This window comes from Aedes aegypti, chromosome 3 (genome assembly GCF_002204515.2).
Source record: "Aedes aegypti strain LVP_AGWG chromosome 3, AaegL5.0 Primary Assembly, whole genome shotgun sequence".
NCBI lineage: Eukaryota > Metazoa > Arthropoda > Insecta > Diptera > Culicidae > Aedes > Aedes aegypti.
Window position 1 is genome coordinate 293,000,353 of NC_035109.1, and position 23,767 is coordinate 293,024,119.

Below are 23,767 nucleotides of genomic sequence, written 5' to 3' on the forward strand. Positions count from 1 at the left end.
GCATTTTACGCGCAGCTCGAACGCGAGTACGACAGTTGCCCAAGCCATGACGCCAAATCATCATAGAAGATCTAAACGCTCAGGTTGGCCAGGAGGAAGAGTTAAGACCAACTATAGGAAAGTTCAGCGCCCACCGGCTAACGAACGAAAACGGTCTACGACTAATTGATATCGCCGCCTCCAAGAATATGGCCATTCGTAGCACCTACTTCCAGCACAGCCTTCCATACAGATACACCTGGAGATCACCACAGCAGACAGAATCACAAATCGACTCAGCTAACTATCTGGTGATGGTCAAACTGCGCCCAAAACTCTCCGTCGTTAACAACGTACGGTACCGACGACCGCCCCGGTATGACCTAGAGCGGCTTAAGCAACCGTATGTCGCAGCAGCATACGCGCAGCACCTCGAGGCTGCCCGGAAGAGGGTGAGCTGAATGAAAGGACTGCTGGCGAACAGTGAAAGCAGCCATCAACGATGCAGCTGAGAGCAACGTCTGGTACGTGGGACGGGTCGACGGAACGATTGGTTCGACGAGGAATATAGGCAGATTCTGGAGGATAAGAACGCAGCGTGGGCGGTCATGCTGCAGCAAGGGATCCGGCAGAACGTGGAGCATTAAAGACGGAAACGGCAACAGCAGACCCGCCTCTTTCGGGAGAAAAAAAACGCCGCCTGGAGGAGACGGAGTGCGAGGAGATGGAACAGCTGTGCCGGTCTCAAGAAACACGCAAGTTCTATCAGAAGCTCAACGCATCCCGCAACGGCTTCGTGCCGCAAGCCGAGATGTGCAGGGATAACGATGGGAGCATTTTGACGGACGAGCGTGAGGTGATCGAAAGGTGGAAACAGCACTTCGACGAACATCTGAATGGCGCTGAGAGCACAGGCAATGAAGGTCGGGACAACGGGGGAAATGCCTTCGTCGGTACTGCTTAGGATGGAGACCAACCGGCCCACACTTTGAGGGAGGTTAAGGATGCTATGCACCAGCTCAAGAACAATAAAGCTGCTGGTAAGGATGGTATCAGAGCTGAACTCATCAGGATGGGCCCGGAGAGGCTGGCCATTCGTCTGAACCGGTTGATAGGCACCATTTGGGAAACAGAACAGCTACCGGAGGTGTGGAAGGAAGGGGTAATATGCCCCATCTACAAAAAAGGCGACAAGTTAGATTGTGAGAACTTTCGAGCGATCACCATTCTAAATGCGGCCTACAAAGTATTTTCCCAGATCATCTTCCGTCGTCTATCACCTATAGTAAGCGAGTTTGTGGGAAGTTATCAAGCCGGCTTCGTTGACGGCCGATCGACAACGAACCAGATCTTTACTGTACGGCACATCCTTCAAAAATGTCGTGAAAATGATTATACTTTGTTTTGCGTTTTAGTGTTAAATACCTATATTACAGATTTTGTAAAATTTTAAAGAGCTAATCTGCCTATAAAAACAAAACTGTCCCAACACCTTTTTTCGTCGTAACCTCCTTGTTTTGATGTAAACTTTACTATTGTGGGCTTCGTGGCCGAGCGGTTAGTGTCGTCAGGCAGTGAGCGCATCGTGTCATGGGGTGTGGGTTCGATTCCCACTTCAGCCATCGAAACTTTTCGTTAGAAATATTTCGCGATTGTGCCACTGGAGCATGCTTGTCCGTTGTCTAGTGTTAAGTTACAGTCTGTGCAGCTAAATGGCTGAAGACGGTGTCCGTGTCTTTAAAAAAAAAAATCATATACAAATAAACACATTTTGTTTGAAAATGTTGTGGAAAAATATACCGTTGGTACAATCCTATATTGAAAAATAGAAGCATAACTGTCTCTATATGAACTTTCAAACCAAATAGCAACTGCAAAACGTGAATTTTGGTCAAGTTTATATCTTCTGATACTCAATAGAAGCAAAGTGAATTATCGTTCTTGTTGTGTATAATGAATATACAAGAAAATATGTAAATCTGTATGAGAAGACATGTTTAAAACATTGAGCGCTATTTTCTCAATGCCTACTTTTTACATATGGAACAGTAATGCCTTTATGGGCAATAATGTGCTTCATACTTGGATGGTTTGGTTCAAGGTATATTGAAAGTACAGGTACAACAATCTAAGCAGTCACTGGATGCGGGGAGGTGTACTCTGAGAAGGGGTAAAAAAGATTAAAAAATAGTTTCAATCAATTTATTAAAAGCATTGTTGCAGCTCCTTTTTTGCCTGGGTAAAAATCCTAAAACAGGATAAAACGCTTTAAGACTAACGGTGTTGAAACAAATTTGTTGTATTGTTGAACCAATGGAATGAATCAAACAGTTTTCAATTGATCGGGTCGTTTTTTGGCATTTATCTTTCGCAATCGCTTCTCGGAGAAATTTGCCAACATTATAGTTTTTCCGATTATCTCTGTCCGATGCAACTTCTTCGATTTAAGGAATCCAAAGCATTAGTTTGACAAATCCGATTGAGGGTGCCCTGAAAGATTCCGAATACGGATGATTAATTTCTGCAGAAATGCGTCAGATTATCATTTACCTTTTTGCCAATAGATCGTGAAGTATGCAGTACACAGTACAAGTACAGTATGTGTCAAGTGTTCAATTACTCACCTGTCTACATTTATTCAATTACAGACAACACCATCGTTATGTGGTTCAAAACCACCACCCTGCTGTACGTCCGGGACAATAAGCACTCCAAAGACCCTCGGCTATCGCTGGGCAGCGATTACTCCCTCACGATCCAGAACGTCAACGTGGAAGATGACTCCATCTACAAGTGCATCGTCTACCCGGTCAACAAATCCGCTTACATCACCCTGAAAGTCAGAGGGTAAAAAAGACACGCAATCGATCCGGAAATGATCAACAGCTCACTCACGAATAAATATTTATCTTCCAGCCCACCGTACAACGTGATGATCACCCACGGTAACAACGATCACACCAATCGCAATTTGGTGATCCAACAGCGCGATCGAAAGTTTATCATCCACTGTCGGGCCTCGGGTTTCCCCACGCCACTGATCTCATGGTCCTTCCGGGTAAGTGTTCCACTGAAATGATTCAAGGGCAGAAACTTGACGATCGATGATCGTGATTTTAGGGAAAACATTTGGACGAAAATCACGCCAAACAGACCGGCATCAACATTCGCAAGGAGTTCCTGGAAATTCATGACGTCAAGCCTCATCATGCCGGCGATTACGAGTGCTTGGCCCAGAACGGAATCGGCGAACCAGTGAGTGCCGCTGTGAACGTTCAGATCAAATGTAAGTATTAGGAAAGACATTTCTTTGATGTCAATCATCTAACTCGCCATCGAACTGTGTATTAACCTTCATTCATCAATCATTGACATCCACCGAAAACTAATCAAACCCCTGCAGCCAGAGTTGTACTGATTGGACCCAGTGAAGACGACAGTAGCGCTTCGCCCCCGGACGATAAAGAAGGTTTATGGACTTTCCATTTCTCCCTTGTACATAGAAAGCTCTTAGTAGAATCATTAGACAAAAGCTAGAATCCACTGTTAGAAGTAGCACCGTTTCCTCGATTGCTCCATCCTCGCACTGCACCTTTCCTGTATCTAATTGATCAGCTAGTTTCAAATTCGCCTCAACTAATCGGCTCCCCTTCCTATTTTCGTTCATTAGCAATGCCCTCGATCGCTAAGCACATCGATTATCTGAACACGGCCATCGGAGACACCGCCGAGTTGGTTTGCCTGTACCACAGTGATCCGACCGCCATCAAGATCCAGTGGTTCCGAGGAGACGAGCCACTGCACGACAGTGCCAAGTTCACCATCAGCCGGGATCACCACAACCACCACATGAGAACACGGTTAACCGTCAAGGATGTCGAGCAGAAAGATTTGGTGACCTACGTGTGCAAGATTACGGTTTGTACTGGACGGGGAGAACCATTATGGGTACAAGAAGTTGACGAATGAATCTTTGCTTTCAGAACAACCTTGGAGAAGCGATGGCCAAGACTACCCTGGGCTTGCTGCCAGGTGCCGCCCATCTGGCGAACTTCAGCTATTCGGACGGACTGCTGCATACCATCTGGAGGGTGCGAAGCGTACAGCCCCTGTCCGATCTGCAGATCCTGTACAAGGGAGAAAACGTAAGTGAAAAGTTATATTAAATGTTAGATATGATGAGAGGGTGATGATGACTCCAAACTTGATGACTCCAAACTTCTAAAGTTGAACTTCAATAATTTTGCAAGTCATTACTCCTAAACAACTTATAAAAATTGCAAATATGTTTCAAGAGATTATGTAAGTAATTGAAGACGTCGTCTATTATTCGATTAATATCTTCCTCTCAAAATTTTCTCATCCAAGAATTCCTGTTGAAAATTTACAAAGAATTTCATCATTATTCAAAATTCAGGATTGACTCCAAGAAATTTCCTAATAGTTCTTTTCAAAATAATATAGTTATTTGAAAATCATTGTTCCTTACAAACACAGAGCATCTTCCCGAGACTACCTTGCAACTCCCCTTGGAACGACAGATTTCTCCAGGGTGTCTTTCGATGATTCCTCTTGCTTTTCACCCAGAAAACTTCTCCATTTATTCAAAAAATGACTATCCTAAACATATTTATGGACATGTGTAGCTAGAAGGGGTCCGGGAGCTTTTTTCCTGGCGGATTGGAGTTACATTATAATTGCGTTTACATATTACAAATAACGACGGATTTACCAGAACAATAAAAGTTGCACCACGCTTAAATGGAAGAGGCTTGGGATTAGCTTACCATTCTCGATGTGCCAGAGTTTGGATTTTTATCCGAATAAGTTACACTCTCCGAATAATCCATGTTCGGAGAATAAATATAACTGACTTGTCATCAAAATCAAATGAAAACAAACTGATTCGCATGCAGGAATGTGTCAAACGAGAATCTTCTGCTATGGACCAATGCACGAGTTCATTATTTGACTTTTGAGCGGTGCCGTGTTATTTATGTGACCATGGCAACTAGTGAATACGGCACCGCTCAAACGTCAAGTTAGTGAACTCTTGCATTGGTTCATAGAGTCATACCAAAAATCTCTGAAGTTCTTCCGATAGTCCTCGTGGAATCCCTTATATTAAATCCTTCTGAAATGTATTTTTATTAATTTATTTTTTTAAAGGCGCTCTGCACACTAAGCTCTTACGGTGAATTTCACCGTTATATCAACAGCTGAACAGTTTGGTGAAATAGATCACCGTAACTTCGTCGGAATTTAACGGATTCCGGTGATTTTTTACCGAATACTGTAAAAATTTACCGTACTCCGTTAATGTATTTAACTGAACTGTTCAGCTGTTGAAATTTCACAGGAATCCGTGAAATTAGTTAAGTGTGTGTGCTGGTGGCCACTACTGTGCCCATATTTACATCTACTTTCACTCTCTTCTGCTCTTTTACTCTCACACCGAGCAGGTAGGAGTGCTCTGCGGGTAGTCTAATCGATTTCCATAAGCCATATCAAGGTCCTCCGTGCGGCGTCTTCTGGTGGCTAGACGGGTTTTTTGTAGAGGGGCTGGGAATCGAACCCATGACCTTACGCTTATGAAGCGAAAGCGTAACCTCAAGGCTAGCCCCCCCCCTTTAAGGATTTTACTTCAGAAATTCCTCTTGCAATAGGGTAACGACTGTTTATTTTGATCTTAATCGCTAACAGTTGGCGCCAGTGGTACAGACAACAACCCTTCGAACATTCAGTTTATCTGTGCTGGCCGCCTAGCGGCGACACTGATGTGTGTATTCCTTTCACTGATCCCGCTACGCTGGATTCTCAAATTTCTCAAATTTCAAACACAAGCGCATGGAAGAATGGTAGTCGGTGAACTGTCAAAACGTATGGAAAATAATGAAAAACGTAAATTACTAGCAATTAGGAAACTGGATCGAAAAAGTAGTGATTAGAAATCAAGCGTAATATGAATACATAACTTTTAGTATTTAGTTCATCTTCCATTGTGCTTTCTTTGCTTCAGGATTTCGTTTTTACTACCACTGAAAAAGAGTCATCTATTGCCTTTTCAGTTTTGAATATCGCCCTATTTCTTTATGATACTATAGAAAAACTTTCAGAAAATCTTCCAAGAATCCCTGTGGGATTCTCCCAAAAACCCCTTCTGAGATTCTTCCGGCATTCTCTCAGAAATTTCTCTTAGTTTATTTCGGAAATCCTTCTGAAACTATTATAGTTGTATCTCTGAATGCTCTGTGATTCTTCCGAACATCTTCCTTTTTTTTTATTATCTCGGAAATTCTTCTTGGATTTTTATGGAATTCTGCCGAAAATGTCTCTATGATTGCTTTCCTGAGGGATGGAATTCTTTAAAAAGATCTGGAATTATTCTGAATATCTTTTGAAGATATTTCTAGAAATCTTTCAAGATTTCTTGCAAAAATCCCTTAGGATTTCTTCCGAAAATCCATCTAATATTATTATATTGAACCCTCTGAATTTTTCCAGAAATCCATCAGTAATTCTTTCATGAATGTCCCTGGGACTTTTTTGGATATCCTTCTTAGATTCTTTCAGGATTTTTCCGATTCTTCTGTGTTTCCCCCAGAAATCCGCCGAAAACTATAGTAAAATATCTATTCTTCCACTGTCAGATTATTATCGTTCAATATCTTGCGATTTTTTCAGAAATCTCTATGGAATACGTCCAAAAATCATGTTGAAATTCTTCCAGATATCTCTTGGGAATTTATTTTACAATCGTTTTTTTATGGAAATACAAAAAAAAAAACAAAATTACTATAGAGAAATTTTTGAAAAATTTTCTCAGCAATTCTTCCGAAAATTCCTCAGAAATTGTTTGGAAATCCTGTTGGCCCTTTTCTAGAATCCCTTCTTCAATTCTAACGGAAATCATGTTAAAGTTTTTCCAGAAATCTTCCTGAGAAAATTTCGAATATCCGTTTGGAATTCTGACATTCTGATACAATCCCCATGTAATTCTTCGGCAACTGTTCTTGATTTTATGATTTATTAGTTAATTTTAATTTTTGATTTATTAGTTAATTTTCAGAAAATCACTCTTGAATTAAAATGGAAATGGACAGCCCTCTGAGACTCTTAAAAAATATCCCTGAGATTCTTACGGAAATCTTTCTAATACTCTAATAAAAGTTACTCTGAGATAGCTCCGGAAATTCCGTTTAATATTCTTCCGTAAATCTTTCTGGAGATTTTCCGGACATCGCTCTGAAGTTCCGGAAAATTTTCAGGAATTCTTCCGGATATCTTGGTGAATTCTTCAAAATGTGAATTTCCTGAAAATCTTACAGAGATTCATCCGAAATAACTTCTGGGATTCTTTTGGATATCACTGTGAAATATATACATTGGCGTAGCTAGGATTTTTTTCTGGAGGGGGCCCAGGGGGGGCCTAGCAAATACTTGTTTTACAGAAGTAATGTCGGCCGCAATAATCACGATTTTCACAAATTTGGTAGTTTTTACAGATTTGTATCGATTTCATTCATTTATAATTTTGTCTCATTTTGTGGCATATCAGTGATATTTGTAAATTTCAATTATCGCTACGAAAAAGATTCATTCTTGTTGTAACCAGTCAAAAATCTTTAAAGAATTCTAGCAAAAAGCTCACAAGGATTGTCTTTTGTGTTTCTCCTTTGATTATTTCAGGAATTAATTCATGTGCTTTGAAGAGTTTCCTCTGAGAATTCCTACGGGAATTTATTCATGAATTATGTTCGCACTTTTCAGTGCTTTTTTCAAGAACTCCTTTACTAGTTTTCATTGAGTTCGTCCTGGGAGAATCATTCTCAGACTTTTCGATCTCATCAGAAAATTTCTCGAAGAATCTCTATCGAACTGCTTAAAAAATCGTTTGAAGAATTCCGCATTACAAATTCTTTTAATACTTTCTCCTCGAAGGTCCTCTAGGTACACATTACATATAAATTCCAATTGTTAGTTTAAAGTAATTTGTTTAGGATTTCTAAGGATTTCTCCCAAATATAGAACAAAAATATATAGGATTCTCACCAAAAATGACTTCACAATCAACAAGCAAGGATTCATTCCACTAATTCTACAGAGAGTTCGCCAACAGTTTTTCCAATTTTGCTTTTAAATTTCTTTCTAGGGTTTCTCTCTAGAATTGTTTGAAGAAATCGTTGCAAAATTATCCAGACATCCTGCAAAAATATTAATTGACTCTGCCAGGTGTTACTTTAAGGATTCCTAGCAATATTCCACAAAAATTTCCTGTGTAATTTAAAAGAATTCAATTGGGAAATTTTATTCATGATTGCTCAGAGAAGCTCTCCGCAATAAATCTGTATTTTTTCACAGATAATTAATTTTTTGATTTATCTAAAATCAAGGTGCAACATCTCTTCCGTGAAAATATACAAAAATTCCCGAGTAATTTGTACAGAGATTTATTAGAGAATTATATTATTGTTTTTGTAGATTCTTCTAAAAAAATACCAAAGATTCATCTTAGCATTTTCCAGAGCTTTTTTTTCATAAAACCGCACTAACGATTCTTTTGGGATTTTAATTGAACATTTTTTTCACCAGATTCACCAAACACTTGCAATTCATTCTTAATCTTCAAAAAAAAAAAATCTCCAGAAGTATTCTTTCAGGTTCTAAAAATAACTCATTTTTTTGCGAATATAAATCTCTGGAATCTTCCATAAAAAAAGACATATAAAAATTTAAACACTCTCCATTTTTTGGGTCCAAAACTACTCCTGGAAAAACTTAATATTTTTTAGAAATTGCTTTATAAATTCCTCTATGAATCACTCCATATCAGATTTATAAAGTAACGAAAGGTTTTAAATAACTTTCTTGATAAGTTATTGAATAATTGCAGCTTAAACATAATTCGGAAAACATCACTGAATTCCTGTCGTAGAATTTAAGAATTTCTGAGACATGTTAACAATGTACCTCACAGAAAAGCTTAAGTTGTTCTTGTAGGATTTACTACATAAAATCGTGTTCTACGTGTTTATCGTGTTCGACGTCTTTTATAATAGAAAATGATCCATGTTAAAACGTATGAAATTTTTACTGAAAGTATTTGTAACTAGAATCTTATATAATATTTAGTATGAACTATGAAGATTCATGATACTATGGTGAACATATTTATGTAGAACCCATTTTTTCCTACCTCTAGAAATTCCACCTGGCACCTGTGCTACCATGGGAAAGAGAGGGTTAAATCTTAGTGGAAACTTCTGCATTACTTTGAAATTTTGTTGAGGAATTCCTGATGGATTTTCAGGAATTAGAACCCATACGCATAAGAATTCTTTAATTTTTCACAATTTGTATAATTAGATTTAGATTCTTTAAAACGTTGCTTTTTGGAGTATGGAAAGATTTGTACGAGGTTCCTCAAAGCGATTTGCGAAGGAAGAAGAAACATTAAAATGTTGAAGCAAGTCGAACAATAGGTGGGCAATGGTACAATGAAAGATAATTTATAATATCTTCTCTACAGGTAAATTACAGGATATTAAAATATTCTCTAATGAATTAACAAATAAAACAAATTTCTCAAGGTCCATCAGAATCTTCTTTATCCTTAAAAGCTATCCTTCCTTGATTTCTGGTTTTCCAGAATTCTGCCAGAAAACCTCTAGAAATTACGCTTTCGTATCGCACAAAAATTCAAACCAAGAACCAATTTCTAACGAAGTGTTTTAAGGAAAATCAATAAAAATTTCTTTATGAATATCTTAATAAATTTTCCCCTTCCCAGTTATTTTGCTACAGACTCCTCTACCGTTATGCTTATTTCGAAAGCAAAATTTTCATGGGGGTTTTCAACAAATTTCCTCTAAAAATTCGAGGGTATGAGACATTTTGAAAACATTTTTTTTACAATTCTTGAATGATGCGGGGATTTGATTCAAAATTTCTAAAAAAGAAAACATAGAAAACTTTTTGACGCAATTTGGGAAATATTTTAGAAATATTTCTTAAGGACTTTTGATGAAATTTGCGGAAGAATTTGTAATAATTTTTTTGGGAAAACTATTTAAAGCAATTCAAAGAAGAATTTCTAATAGAACTTTCAGCTAAATACCTCTGAATTAGATTTAACAGAATTAATGACATGTTTTTAATTATGAATCGTGGTTTACGGCTAACCAGCCGAGTGGAAGTTTAACAACTACCGAAAAGCTAAACATTACATATAATTTGCAATTGGATTAGATGGACAAATTGATGTGAACCCACGACTCCCCGATCTCTAGTTGGGGCGCGTTACCACTACGCCATGAGTGGACTCATGAACGCAGAAGTTAACCTGAATTCGATTTCAGCTCAATAATCACGTGGTCCTTTTTCGCAAAGTGCACCTCTTTCGGAACAATTAGATGCCCATTCAAACACAACGCTTTCTATATATATCCAATGCCTAGCCCGAGAGCGCATTGTTTTTTAGATATAGGAATAGCACACTACACTAGCCAGCAACTGCGCTGGCTGAGGTATCTATTGTGTGGGCTTCCAATGGGTCGCGACGTTCTCAAACGACCGGTTACGGAACATGAGTCCGTTGCTCGATAAATACATGTTTTTAATTATGAATCGTGGTTTACGGCTAACCAGCCGAGTGGAAGTTTAACAACTACCGAAAAGCTAAACATTACATATAATTTGCAATTGGATTAGATGGACAAATTGATGTGAAGATTTGCGAAAAAGTTACACGTCTTCTCAGTGGGAATCAAACCCACGACTCCCCGATCTCTAGTTGGGGCGCGTTACCACTACGCCGTGAGAGGACTCATGGCCGTAAACCACGATTCATAATTAAAAACAAGTATTTATCGAGCAACGGACTCATGTTCCGTAACCGGTCGTTTGAGAACGTCGCGACCCATTGGAAGCCCACACAATAGATACCTCAGCCAGCGCAGTTGCTGGCTAGTGTAGTGTGCTATTCCTATATCTAAAAAACAATGCGCTCTCGGGCTAGGCATTGGATATATATAGAAAGCGTTGTGTTTGGATAGGCATCTAATTCTTCCGAAAGAGGTGCACTTTGCGAAAAAGGACCACGTGATTATTGAGCTGAAATCGAATTCAGGTTAACTTCTGTGTTCATGAGTCCTCTCATGGCGTAGTGGTAACGCGCCCCAACTAGAGATCGGGGAGTCGTGGGTTCGATTCTCACTGAGAAGACGTGTAACTTTTTCGCAAATCTTCACATCAATTTGTCCATCTAATCCAATTGCAAATTATATGTAATGTTTAGCTTTTCGGTAGTTGTTAGAATTAATGATTTTTTGGAGGAATTGCGAGCGAAAACTGAATTTTTCAAAGATAAAGTTTCATTTTTTAGGTAAATACGGGAACATTTTCCAAAATAAATTTGATAATAAGAAGTTGACATAGGAGTGAATGTCCACCAGGATGAATTCGCTTTGAAAGTATGAACAAGTCCCACAATATTATTGACTAATTTCGAAAATATTTGCAAAGAAGCCCCCCTTAAATATTCCTTGAGGTATTTGATTAAACTAAAATTTTATAATGCATATTGAAAAGCTTTTTGAAAAATTGTGCTGAATTTATTGAACATTAATCAAAAAATTTTGGAAATAATAATCTTTCTTGAAAAATTATTGTTCAAGCAATAAATTTATTCATGCAAAACTACTTAAAAAATTGAAACAAAATCAAAGAGTCACTATGGTCGATTTTGTTACATATTTTTTCACGCCATGTTAAATTTCTACCATTCATTTGAAGAAAACTTAGCCATGCCAAAATTCCTTGACAGTTAAGCTTTATTTTTTCGACAAGAATTCCCGCTATGTATTCAATTATTTTTTTTCGGACACTATACGAGTTGAAGTTAAATGGATTTCTTTAGTGGATTCTCATAAGGGTAATCATTATCACCACACACCTCGAGCAGGGTATCCTCCAAAAACATGAGAAATCAGAATGCAGTGCTGCTCTATGCTGAAACAGAATTAATTGGATTGTTCAGAAAAAAAAACGAATTTTTGGGATCAAACTTTCACTTTTTTATACCACGATATTTTTGGTAATGGATATGCCAGAAAAGTTTTGTTTACCGCATACAACATAGAGGGACGAATGACCTTCGGGTTAAAGTCCATCTCAAACAACAACAACAACAACATACAACATGAAGCTAGTTCTAACAGTAACCAATCGATCGACAGCCGGACGGATAAGCTTTCGGTTGTCTTGTGATTCACCAAAGTCAGAACCATCACGCTGATGCTGTATAAGACAAGCGAGGTTTTCTCGCTATAGTGTTCCACAACATAAAATAACGAAACTACTGAAAAAATTTTTGTTAATAACAAGAGTCATGTACCTAGATTGATTCAGAAGATTTTGCTGCAAGTTAAATTGTTTGCGTTTGTTTTTTGGTTTGTTTTTTTTTTTAATTTTATTATCATCCAAAATTCTGGGGGGGCCTGGATAGTTCTGGAGGGGGCCAGGCCCCCCTGGCCCCCCCTGTTCCTACGCCAATGAATATATACAAAAATCTATTTGTAATTCTTCCATAAATCTTCATGATTTTTACGGAAATTCTTAAATAATTCTTCCAGAAATTCCCCTCAAAACTCATTCAGAAATATCTCTGTGATTATATCGCAAATTGTCCCGTAAATTGTTCTACAATCCCAAAGAAATTCCCAGGAGGATTTTCAGAATAATTCCAGAAAGTTATTCGGAAAAGACCTAGAATTATTGTCTGAGGTCCCAATGGTAATTCCGGACGAATACCAGAACGATTAACGGTAGAATCCCAGGAAAACGTCCGTTGACATCCTTGAATTATATTTAAATGATATGATATTTTCAGATGAACCTCAGAAGCTATACGGAAGAGCACGAATAATTTACGGAAAAAAGGAAGAATCTTTAAAAGATATTATGGAGCCTTCAAGCAAAATTTCCGGAAAAAAATCAGAAGTATTCCAGAAAAATTTCCAGAAGAATCCTAGCGAGATACTCTATAGAATAATCACACAGAGATTTCTTGAAAAAATCAGGGAGAATGCGCAAAAGCATCGTAGAAGTAATTCCGGAAGAACTTATGAATTCATTTCATTTATTTAGTTAACATCTATACAGATAACACTGAATCAACAATTTCACGCCACAATACTCGGTTCGTGGCCGCATCTCTCGATCCTCGGTTCTGCCCCACGCTCGCCAAATCGATACGCACTTGATCCGCCCACCTAGCTCGCTGCGCTCCACGCCTTCTTGTACCAACCGGATCCGAAGCGAACACCATCTTTGCAGGGTTGCTGTCCGGCATTCTTGCAACATGCCCTGCCCATCGTATCCTTCCAGCTTTGGCCACCTTCTGGATGCTGGGTTCACGGTAGAGTTGGGCGAGCTCGTGGTTCTTCCTTCGCCGCCCCACACCGTTTTCCTGCACACCGCCAAAGATCGTCCTAAGCACCCGACGTTCGAAGACTCCAAGTGCTTGCAGGTCTTCCTCGAGCATCGTCCACGTTTCATGCCCGTAGAGGACTTCTTCTGGAGGTCATAGTAGGTCCGACTTCCACTGATGATGCGCCTCCGTATTTCACGGCTAACGTTATTGTCAGCCGTCAGCAAGGATCCAAGGTAGACGAACTCGTCGACCACCTCGAACGTATCCCCGTCTATCGTAACACTGCTACCTAGGCGAGCCCTGTCGCGCTCGGCCCTACCAGCTAGCATGTACTTTGTCTTGGTCGCATTCACCACCAGTCCAACTTTTGCTGCCTCGCGTTTCAGGCGCGTTTTGGTCTACCACCTTTTCAAATGTTCGACCGACAAAGTCCATATCATCCGCGAAGCAAGACTGGATCTCGTAAAAATCGTACCCCGGCTGTTAAGCCCAGCTCTCCGCATAACACCTTCTAGCGCAATATTGAACAACAGGCACAAAATTCCATCACATTGTCGTAGTCCCCGGCGTGTTCCAAACGAACTGGAGTGTTCGTCTGAAACCTTCACACAATTTTGCACACCTTCCATCGTTGCTCTTATCAGTCTCGTGAGCTTCCCGGGAAAGCTGTTCTCGTCCATGATTTTCCATAGCTCTACGCGGTCGATACTGTCGTATGCCGCCTTGAAATCGATGAAAACGTGATGCGTTGGGACCTGGTATTCACGACATTTTTGAAGGATTTGCCGTACAGTAAAGATCTGGTCCGTTGTCGATCGGCCGTCAACGAAGCCGGCTTGATAACTTCCCACGAACTCGTTTACTACAGATGACAGACGACGGAAGATGATCTGGGATAATACTTGGTAGGCCGCATCTAGAATGGTGATCGCTCGAAAGTTCTCACAATCTAACTTGTCGCCTTTCTTGTAGATGGGGCATATTACCCCTTCCTTCCACTCCTCTGGTAGCTGTTCTGGGAAACGATTGTGCCTATCAGCCGATGCAGACAAATGGCCAGCCTCTCTGGGCCCATTTTTATGAGTTCAGCTCCGATACCATCCTTACCAGCAGCTTTATTGTTCTTGAGCTGGTGAATAGCATCCTTAACATCCCTCAAAGTGGGGTCTGGTTGGTCTCCATCGCTCACAGTACTGGCGAAGGCATTTCCTCCGTTGTTCTGTTCTTCATTGACTGTGCTCTCAGTGCCATTCAAGTGTTCGTCGATGCGTTGAGCTTCTGATAAAACTTACGTGTTTCTTGAGACCGGCACAGCTGTTCCTTCTCCAGACACCTTCAGCATGGCTTTGCTTTGTAGCCGCGGACTCTATCCACACGGCTATGGACACCCCAAATGAAATGAGTGAGGGACGTTTATTAGGCTGAAGTTGAAGAACCGGCCATTGAGCCTCAACTTGCACATTCTCTCATTGATCGGCCACCACCCGATCACGCGCCTTTGCATTTCGCCCATCACTATGAAAGCTGTTCACAGATAGTGTGTGTTGCCGCAGCTCTGGTAGATGGTATGGTTACCTCTAAACGTTCGCACCATTTATCCCTTCTAGCACACTTCCTGCAACGCTACGATGCCGAATCCGCGGTCCTTCAGCACGTCGGCGAGTATGCGAGTGCTCCCGATGAAGTTGAGAGATTTACAGTTCCACGTACCGAGCTTCCAATCGCTAGTCCCTTTACGTCGCTGTGGTCTTCGCCGATTGTTCCGGTGTCTTCTCTTTTACAGAAATAAAATTCCCTGATATTTCCAGGCTTTTCCAGATTTCAAAAAAAAAATTCCAGGTTTAAGAAAATCTCCAAAATACATAAATGATTGACAATGGTCAAATTTAGGTGATTAAAAATTTATTTTCAAGGATAGGTAGCTTCGAAACACTTAAACAAAAAAATCTAACGATAAATTTCAAAGTTGTATTCACTTCAATAAAAAAATATTTGTTTTTCTATTTGTCCTAAATGCGTAAACAACATACGGAAAATTTAAAGACATCCGGTTTTTATTATTCAATTTCTACGAAAACAAAAATGTTTATAAAATTCTCTGAAAGTGTATAAGATGAAAAACTCAGTAGATATGAAAAAATATGCTATTTGATCTTAAAGAAAAAAATAAACTTTCGCTTAAGATGGAATTCAGATTTATGGACATCCCGTGACACCGAGAATATTTCTCTGGAGGCTGTTTTGTATTTTTTCCTATAGGTGATATATTGAGGGAAACAGGGCAAGTAGTGACTGATAGGCTTAGAAGTAAGAACTTTAGAGAACTCTTACTTGAAAAAAAAACAACATGAACCAAAAAAAAACAATGAATTATGAACATAAAAATAAACCTAACATGAACCACGAAATGAGATTTTGATTCCTCATTTGAACAGATATCAAGAATATTTCTAAGCCTTCCTCGTGAAATTATGACAAGTATCAAGTACTGATCGTTTCACTGTGAATTTCTCTCAATTTGTTGGTTCTTTATCATGGCGAGCAAATTACTTCGATCATTACTGCCATCATGAATTGCTCCAAAAATCGTTTTAGACATTTTTCAAGGAAGTTCCAAGTTCTTCGGAAATTTATCCATTGATTCATTCATTTATTTTTCTAGGACTTACTCCATTTTTTCCCTTGGGTTTTCGAAGCTTCGAAGGTTTTTTTCAGTTATTCATCCTGGGTTGTTTTCCGGAAAATGTCAAGAAAAATTTTTACCGCGAGGAATTTCTAAACAATATGCTAGTGTAATTTCTAATGACACTTATGAATGATGAATTCCTATGATATTTGGAATTCCTGGATTCTTGATGAATTTCTTTCTAATATTAATAAGACTAAGACTTGATAAATTGCTAAGATAGTAAAAAAATCGAAGCTTCGAATAATTTTCTTGGCTTTTTGTAGAAATTCCGACAGAATCCACGAAAAAATATCTATCAATGATCGGACCAAAAACTGGCGTGGAACCTTGAATTCAGTCTTCTAAGAGCATCCTTCTGCTCCCAGATTTAAACAAGCATGCTTTGAAATCATCTCAAAGCGCGGGATCGTTTTGAATCCTGAATTTTCTAATCTCAGCGTGCGTGATTCATGCAAGGATTCAATCCCCTGATTGAATCTTGCCATTACGCTCATAGGCAATCGAGTCCAGGTAAAATGCTCTTCATCTGGAATGTTTGACGTTTCATTGGGAATTAAGACAAATATAACCTGCCTACCGAATATGAGAGGAAGTGATATGGAAGGCAATGAAGTTCAGCAAGTGAGGATAGAGGAGAAATGGTATCATACCACAGCAAAATGCAACTAGGTGCTTTTGGTCATTTCCACTCAAGGACAAATTAATCAAGACAAAGATTTGAAAGCTAGAGTTTCGTTGAATCCTGACATGTTTCAACGGAAATTCAATCTAAATTGTCCTGATTCATATTTTCTGTAAAGGAGCTCGAAGTCCCGTCTACATGTGAATTCATTACGTCAGGTCAGAATGTTACCAAAAATTATCTCTAGATTCCTGAAGCCGTTCACTAGAAACAGCTGTGATGAAAATTCCTGTCAGATAAAAGTTTCCAATAGATATGGAATAAAATTTCAATGCTTACTCGATTCATTTACCCGGCTAACAATCGATTAAGGATTGAATCCTGAGATTCAATCCTCTCACACACGTGGCATGATTCATTGCATGCCTGGATTTGAGCAAAAGATAAGCGCGGAAAAAATCTTGCTCTTTTTGGCTTTTGATCTCAGCAGCTCTTGGAGTGGGATTTTTTTAAGACTGCTTGAATTTGGATATTGAATTTGAAAAATGTTAGTGAAGTGGTTCAAAGCAATAGTATTTTGATGAGCAATAGTATAGACCTGAGTGAAAGCAAAAATACTAAAACCCTCACCGCTCAGCGAATTCTTAACGGATTCAAATTATTTTTTGTCAGTATACTGGCACACATATCTAGCACTATCTAGTTTCTAGAAGTGACCAGAGGAACTCGGAAATATTCATGTGACCGGAGTTATTCCGGTAGGTCACTGGGTCAAATCGGTTAAAATAAGGGCTGTTTTTTGGGGCATGCCAAGTAACCTTTATTTATTTGCAATGACAATCATTTTGTTTTGCATAAATCATGAAAGATCTGATATTCAACATTATAAATTAAGACTTTTACACCGTTTAAAATATATTGGATGTGGCCATTTGGACTCGAAAAGTAGAAATCAAACATAATTGTTCACTAAAATGCGTTCCCATAAGCTTAGCACAGATGTTTAGATACGAATTGGCCACTTTATCGTAAATGTGAAATGGCCATTTGTAGGATCTGCAAATGCAGGACTCATACACAGAAAAAAATCCGTTCTCGTATCCGTGAACAGCAGACGTGAACTCGTCAACAATCAAAAATACACCGTGAACTAGATCATGTTTATGCGTAAACATGATGGTAGTTCATAGTGTATTTTTAACAATTCACGTTTTCCAGAACTCTTTTTTGAGCGTGTAGTTATCCAATTCAATCGTTTCTCAAAAGGTTTACAAACGCACAGTACCCTTTTCACCCGACCTGACCCAGTGACCTACTGGAATAACTCCGGCCACGTGAATATTTCCGCGTTCCTCTGGCCACTTCTAGAAACTAGAAATGTGTGCCAGTACATTGACAAAAAATCATTTGAATTCATTAAGAATTCTCTGAGCGGTGAGGGTTTTAGCATTTTTGCTTCACCTTAGGCTTATACGGGTTAAGAAAGAATCCCAGATGCAATTGATCGAGGAATTGTTGGAAAAGTTTATAATAGATTTCATCGAATAATGCCTTAAGTAAGTTTTGAAGTAGGAATTATTCTAGGGTTTCTTGTAAGAATATCGATTTTTTCCGAAAACTCTTAAAGGTTTAAGGTTTTTTGGGGAAGAACTTCTGTTGGACCTGTGGGAAGAATCCTAGAAGTAACACTTAGAGAAATCGGGGAAAGAATAAGTGGAAAAACATCTGAAAAATACACTGATTTTTTTTCTTCGTAGTAATCTCTGTGAAAATTACTGGAGGTAGTAGCGTAGGAGTGTTCTAGAATTTTCTGGATCAAATTCTGAAGAAAATCCATCCATCTGAAGGAATCCATAAAAAATGCTGGTGGCATCCATGGTGGGGTTATTGGAAGTATTCCAGAAGGAATCTCTAGAGAAATAGTTACGGAATAGTCTGAAGGTTTTTCTAATTGCCCTCTCCTTCCCACGACTTTGATCGACTATATCTTCATGAAAAAGCGTTGTTATAAAAAAAAGTAATTTAACAAACAATGTTTCAAATAATTTATTTTTCAAAACCAATTTAAAATTTGTTGGTTGTTTTACAATACACAGAAAAAAATCCGTTCTCGTATCCGTGAACAGCAGACGTGAACTCGTCAACAAGCAAAAATACACCGTGAACTAGATCATGTTTATGCGTAAACATGATGGTAGTTCATGGTGTATTTTTGACAGTTCACGTTTTCCAGAACACTTTTTTGAGCGTGTAGTTAATTTATTGTTTATCAAACAGATGACTTTTGGATTAACCTAATGTGTAAAGAATCATATTCTAGTATTCATCTGGTTCGGTTTGTCTCAAGTTCATCGAAAATTAATGGAGCTCTGAAGCTAACATGGAAAAGAAAGGGTTTAGGCAAAAAAAAGTGACTTTAGAGACCATATTGATTAAAATTTCGTTAGATAATAACCAAAAATAATCAAACCTTTAAAAAATGACCTGCTAACTAGAAAATATACTATTTTTAGTACCTGTTGTAATCGTTAATCTTTTCCTACAAAATTATTTATTTCATATGCTCTTGAAAGAAATCCAACTGGAAATGGGAATCGTACTTGCTTTTACCATTTTGGCAATCCTAAGTCCTGCTTCCTTGTTTGGATAGGTTTTATTCAGAATAAATAGAAATAACTATAAATTAAATGACTGTATATCTCAAATAGCGTTATAATAGTGGCGCAGCCGAAAATTTTGTTGATTGAAGAGGTTTTTTGTTACAAAAAGGCCATATTCTACCATGAATTACTGGTTCGAAATATTTTCCCTGAGTACAGCCAAAATTCCCTGAGAATTCCAGGTTTTTTCCAGGTTGATTAAAATTCCCTGATGATTCCAGGTTTTCCAGGTAGTAGACACCCTGGTATTCTCTCGTTGATTATTCGTTGCTTGATGTGCTTGCCTGGACGTGACCTTTGGGTTTTTGTAGGAGTTCAACAGAGCCCTGCATTGAACCCCGCCACGTCCTAAGCAACCTCACCTTAGGCTGACTGAAAATAGGTAAACCGAATCCATGGCCCGGTCAAGCCAACTGGTGGTTTTTCATTGGAGCTAGGGAATAAATCCCTAACTTCTAACGCAATTGAAGTGCTGCTGTCACCTCTCATCCGTCAAAATGTTTCCATCATTATCCTTGCACATTTGGATTCGTGATTCTGCGTCCCTGCTAGATGCGTCGAGCTGCTGGTAGAACTTTCGCGCTTCTTGAGATCAGTCTAGACTCGTCGAACCAAGCTTTCCATCGACTTCGTATCCAACGTATGTAGCTTGCATTAACCAAGAATTTCCCATTTTTCATTTACAGACCAAATATACCACTATCGACGCTACCATTTCAGAGCAGAACAAAGAGGAAAACGGCGATTTTTGGAAGTAAGTGTTTGAAGCACCAAGTATCTACTATTTCTCCTCAAAAGAATATCATCGAGAATCTAATCACATTGATCCTTCCCTCTTTCTTCCATAGCATCAAACGCTCGATCCGGCTGCCCGAGGGCGAATGGTTCATCACTGCCCGCGCCAAAAACACCGAAGGTTGGGCCTACACGGAAACCGTTCCTCTGCAGTTCCAAATCCCCGGTGAAGTCTCGCTGGAGAACCGAGCTCCCGGAGGCAGCTCCGGTGCTTCCATCCGACAGGTGTCGTCCGCCAGCTTAGCCGTGCTGGTCCTCCTTGCGGTGCTTAGACGAATGCATTAAGTTGCGGAGCGAGCGGACTGCTGACCCGTGAAGGAAGAAGCTTATTTTGGTTGCCTTCTTCCGATTGAAATTAGAATCGGTCTGGAAGATTTGCGTTGACTACGTTGATGACGAATAAAAAAAAGTATTTATTTGGAGAAAAAAATCGAAGATCTGCTAAGTGCTAAGGGACGCCTTCTTGAGCAGGAAAGCGATGCGTAGTTATGTATAAAACAAATTAGAATGTGTAGATTAGCCAACGAGAGAAATATGCGAAATGCCTTGTAGTTTATCACCAAAAGCCACATCCAAAAAAAAAACGCACGAACCAATGGAGCAAGTTAAATCATAGGAAAATCCAGCAAACACACGCATTAGACCGATTTTGAATCGTTCACGCTTTGACCCACGTCCGAACCAACAGCAAACACCGGAAATAAAGCACCACCAATGTTTCATGTATTGTAAATCTAGTTAAACGATTGTAAGGTTCGCTAAAACACAATATCAGCGCAGAAAGAAAACCAAATAAAAACGCTTACGGATTAATTTTTATGTTAGACAGTTGTTATAATTTAGTCTATGTTCTGTTCATTCTCAACTTATGTTCTGTTTCTACTCCGATCATACTTTTACTAGAGCCTAGAGTTAATCAACTATTTTCCTGCCCTTCGTTGTAAATTTGAACTACTGTTTAAGGATTTATTCAGATATAGGTTCATAAATAAATTTCCAAACTCTGTGTAAAATATTAATGAAAAGTGAAATCTAGTACATATACATACATCTATTTTGTAACAATAGAAGACGTACTAATTTTAGCATTATTGAAAGTGAAACAGTAGAAACTATACTTAACACATTGTAAGATCTAAATCAAATCCTACATAAGTTCTACTACAGTCATGCACACCGATATAAGAATACATACAAAACACACAAAATAGGCAGCAAACACAACTTGTTTAGGGTAGCTAGCGGAATAATTGTTAACTAAAAACAATTCAGTGTGTTGAATGCCACCGTATTTAGCAAGTTACAGAAAACCACGCAAAAATTTCAAGGGCGACCCTTCGATGAACGCGAATCATCATCGCCAGGAAGTGCGCCGTAAGCCATATTTATATTTATTAACCATGTACCGTACCATAGTGTAATACTATTCTCCTATAGCAAAAAACATATTCTCTCTACTTTCGATAGTTATACGTCTTTTCGGTATCACAGTTCGAATGCGGAGGAGTAACAGTTGGGCAAAAGTCGATGGGTAGACATGCGTAGATGCAGGAAACAGGATAGAACACTAGAACATAAGATACGGTCGGCTATGAACTCGATTGGAGGGACAAAAACTGGCTTATGAATTGGTGAAATAAGTGTAGGTTTAACGTGTAAGAAAAACTAATTGCAGTGAGACGGATGGAATGTACTAGGAAAGTAAAATTGAAAATAAACTTAGAAACAGTAACAATTGCAATGTGTTTGATTCTTATGGAGGGTTGATTGGTATCTGTAACTATTTCTAGCTTGATCATTGAATTTTACCAAATTATTGTCTCAATTATGTTCAGCAATAATGTCACAAATTGATTCTGGCGAATATACCGTACAATATCAGGAACAAGCGTCTCTTATCTAAGATTTTTCGGAAGACTATTGAAGAAAATCAGAGGGCCTTCCTTAGCCGAGTGGTTAGAATCTACGGCTACAAAGCAAAGCCATGCTGAAGGTGTCTGGGTTCGATTCCCGGTCGGTCCAGGATCTTTTCATAATGGAAATTTCCTAGACTTCCCTGGGCATTAGACTGATGCAAATTTTGGAGTTTTTGCTCCCCTATGCTTAAACGATGTCAATTATGATGAAAATGATCCTCCCAAAATTTGAAGTGATTCGGAAGAAATTTGGTTGTGCACACGCTATTTGAAGTTTATATGGAAATTACTATGGAAAAGGCAAACCTTTTGTGTTCAGTCCTTTAACTGCTCGACATAATAATCTATGGAAAAGTAAACACACTCATCTCCTGTGAAAACTTCCCAGCTACAACTTTGCCGAAGACCACTTTTCGATGGGACGTAAGGATAATTTGTTATTTTTGATAACAAAGTGTAAATTATGTTGAGATGATCATTCACTTACTTTCAGAGCAACACTGCTTTTTTGCTGTAGAACATAGTAGCCTGGATTACTTTGATCTATTCTTCCCGCCAGGAGCCACACTGTTGCCTGCCGAACAGTTGGTGAAGCATGCTACATGTAAACCAACTTTATGTTGATGAATAACAATTAATCCTGAGGTCCTATCAAAAAGTGGTCTTCGGCAAAGTTGTAGCTGGGAGAATTTCACATTAGAAGAATTTGTTCACTTTTCCATAAAATATTATGATGAAGAGATAGAGGGCTGAACACAAAAGATTGGCGTTTTCCATAGTAATCTCCATATAAACTTCAAATGGCGTGTGCACAGTCAAATTTCTTCCGAATCATTTCAAACTTTGGGAGGATGCTAATTACCATAAATAAAATCGTTTAAGCATAGGGGAGCAAACATTTCAAAATTTGCATCACTCTACAGGGCATTGAGTACCGTCGGACGGGGCTACTTTTGATTCCAGGGGCTACTTTGGACACTCACCTTTTGTATTTATTAGCAGCGTAAATATCAATCTGAGCAATTTTGTGTCTTCAGCACTTTTATTAACCAATATATGCTCTACCACTAGGCATGATTTTTTCTTGGAACAGCACCAACAATAACAGGATAAACAAGAAAACATTTCAAAAAAGCCCGAATAAATATTCACAAGGTATAAAACATTGGCTATACAAACATTGTTTGAATTTTACCCATGTCTTGGAAACTTATTGGGAGCATCACAAAACTATCGAATCGTCATGTTTCATGAAAATCTTCTGATTTGTTTTGCATAAAATTGTTGTTTTATTAAAATAATTGATCAAAGGTCTTATTTTTGCGACTTTTATTTTATTATAATGTTTTGGTTTGTGTATTTTACAACATAAAATAAAATGAAATAAATGATTGTAAATGTGAATAGACATAAAACACATATATTTCAATACGTACTAATGTCAAATTCACAACATAATCTCTAAAAAAAACTATTTTTCGTCATATTTTACATGAATTTGTAGTACAGAACAGTTGCATCCTTCAAATGCCTAAATTAAACTACCCTTAAGCCAGCTCTAAACTACTAAGAAGCTAAAAGCATATTACAAAAGCAAACTTATTTCTTTACGATCGTGCTAAACTTTACTTCATAGATTGCGTTTTTAATGAAAATTACTTACTGGTATTAAAT

The 23,767-nt window shown here is 38.6% G+C and overlaps 1 protein-coding gene across 12 annotated transcripts in view; it reads left to right on the top strand.

Annotated features, from left to right (window-relative positions):
* The window catches only part of LOC5564333 (igLON family member 5), a 360,449-nt gene extending 338,537 nt beyond the window's left edge, over positions 1-21,912 (top strand). For 11 of the 12 annotated variants that reach the window (XM_021852749.1, XM_021852750.1, XM_021852751.1 and 8 more), the window contains 8 exons: positions 2,628-2,826; positions 2,896-3,037; positions 3,100-3,265; positions 3,383-3,448; positions 3,650-3,897; positions 3,963-4,124; positions 20,069-20,136; positions 20,231-21,912. In XM_021852749.1, the coding sequence (XP_021708441.1) occupies positions 2,628-2,826; positions 2,896-3,037; positions 3,100-3,265; positions 3,383-3,448; positions 3,650-3,897; positions 3,963-4,124; positions 20,069-20,136; positions 20,231-20,462 (1,283 nt within the window). In that variant the 3' untranslated portion in view covers positions 20,463-21,912. The remainder of the gene's footprint in view (positions 1-2,627; positions 2,827-2,895; positions 3,038-3,099; positions 3,266-3,382; positions 3,449-3,649; positions 3,898-3,962; positions 4,125-20,068; positions 20,137-20,230) is intronic. The other variant, XM_021852760.1, reaches the window with a different exon arrangement.
* Positions 21,913-23,767: the final 1,855 nt, after the last annotated feature.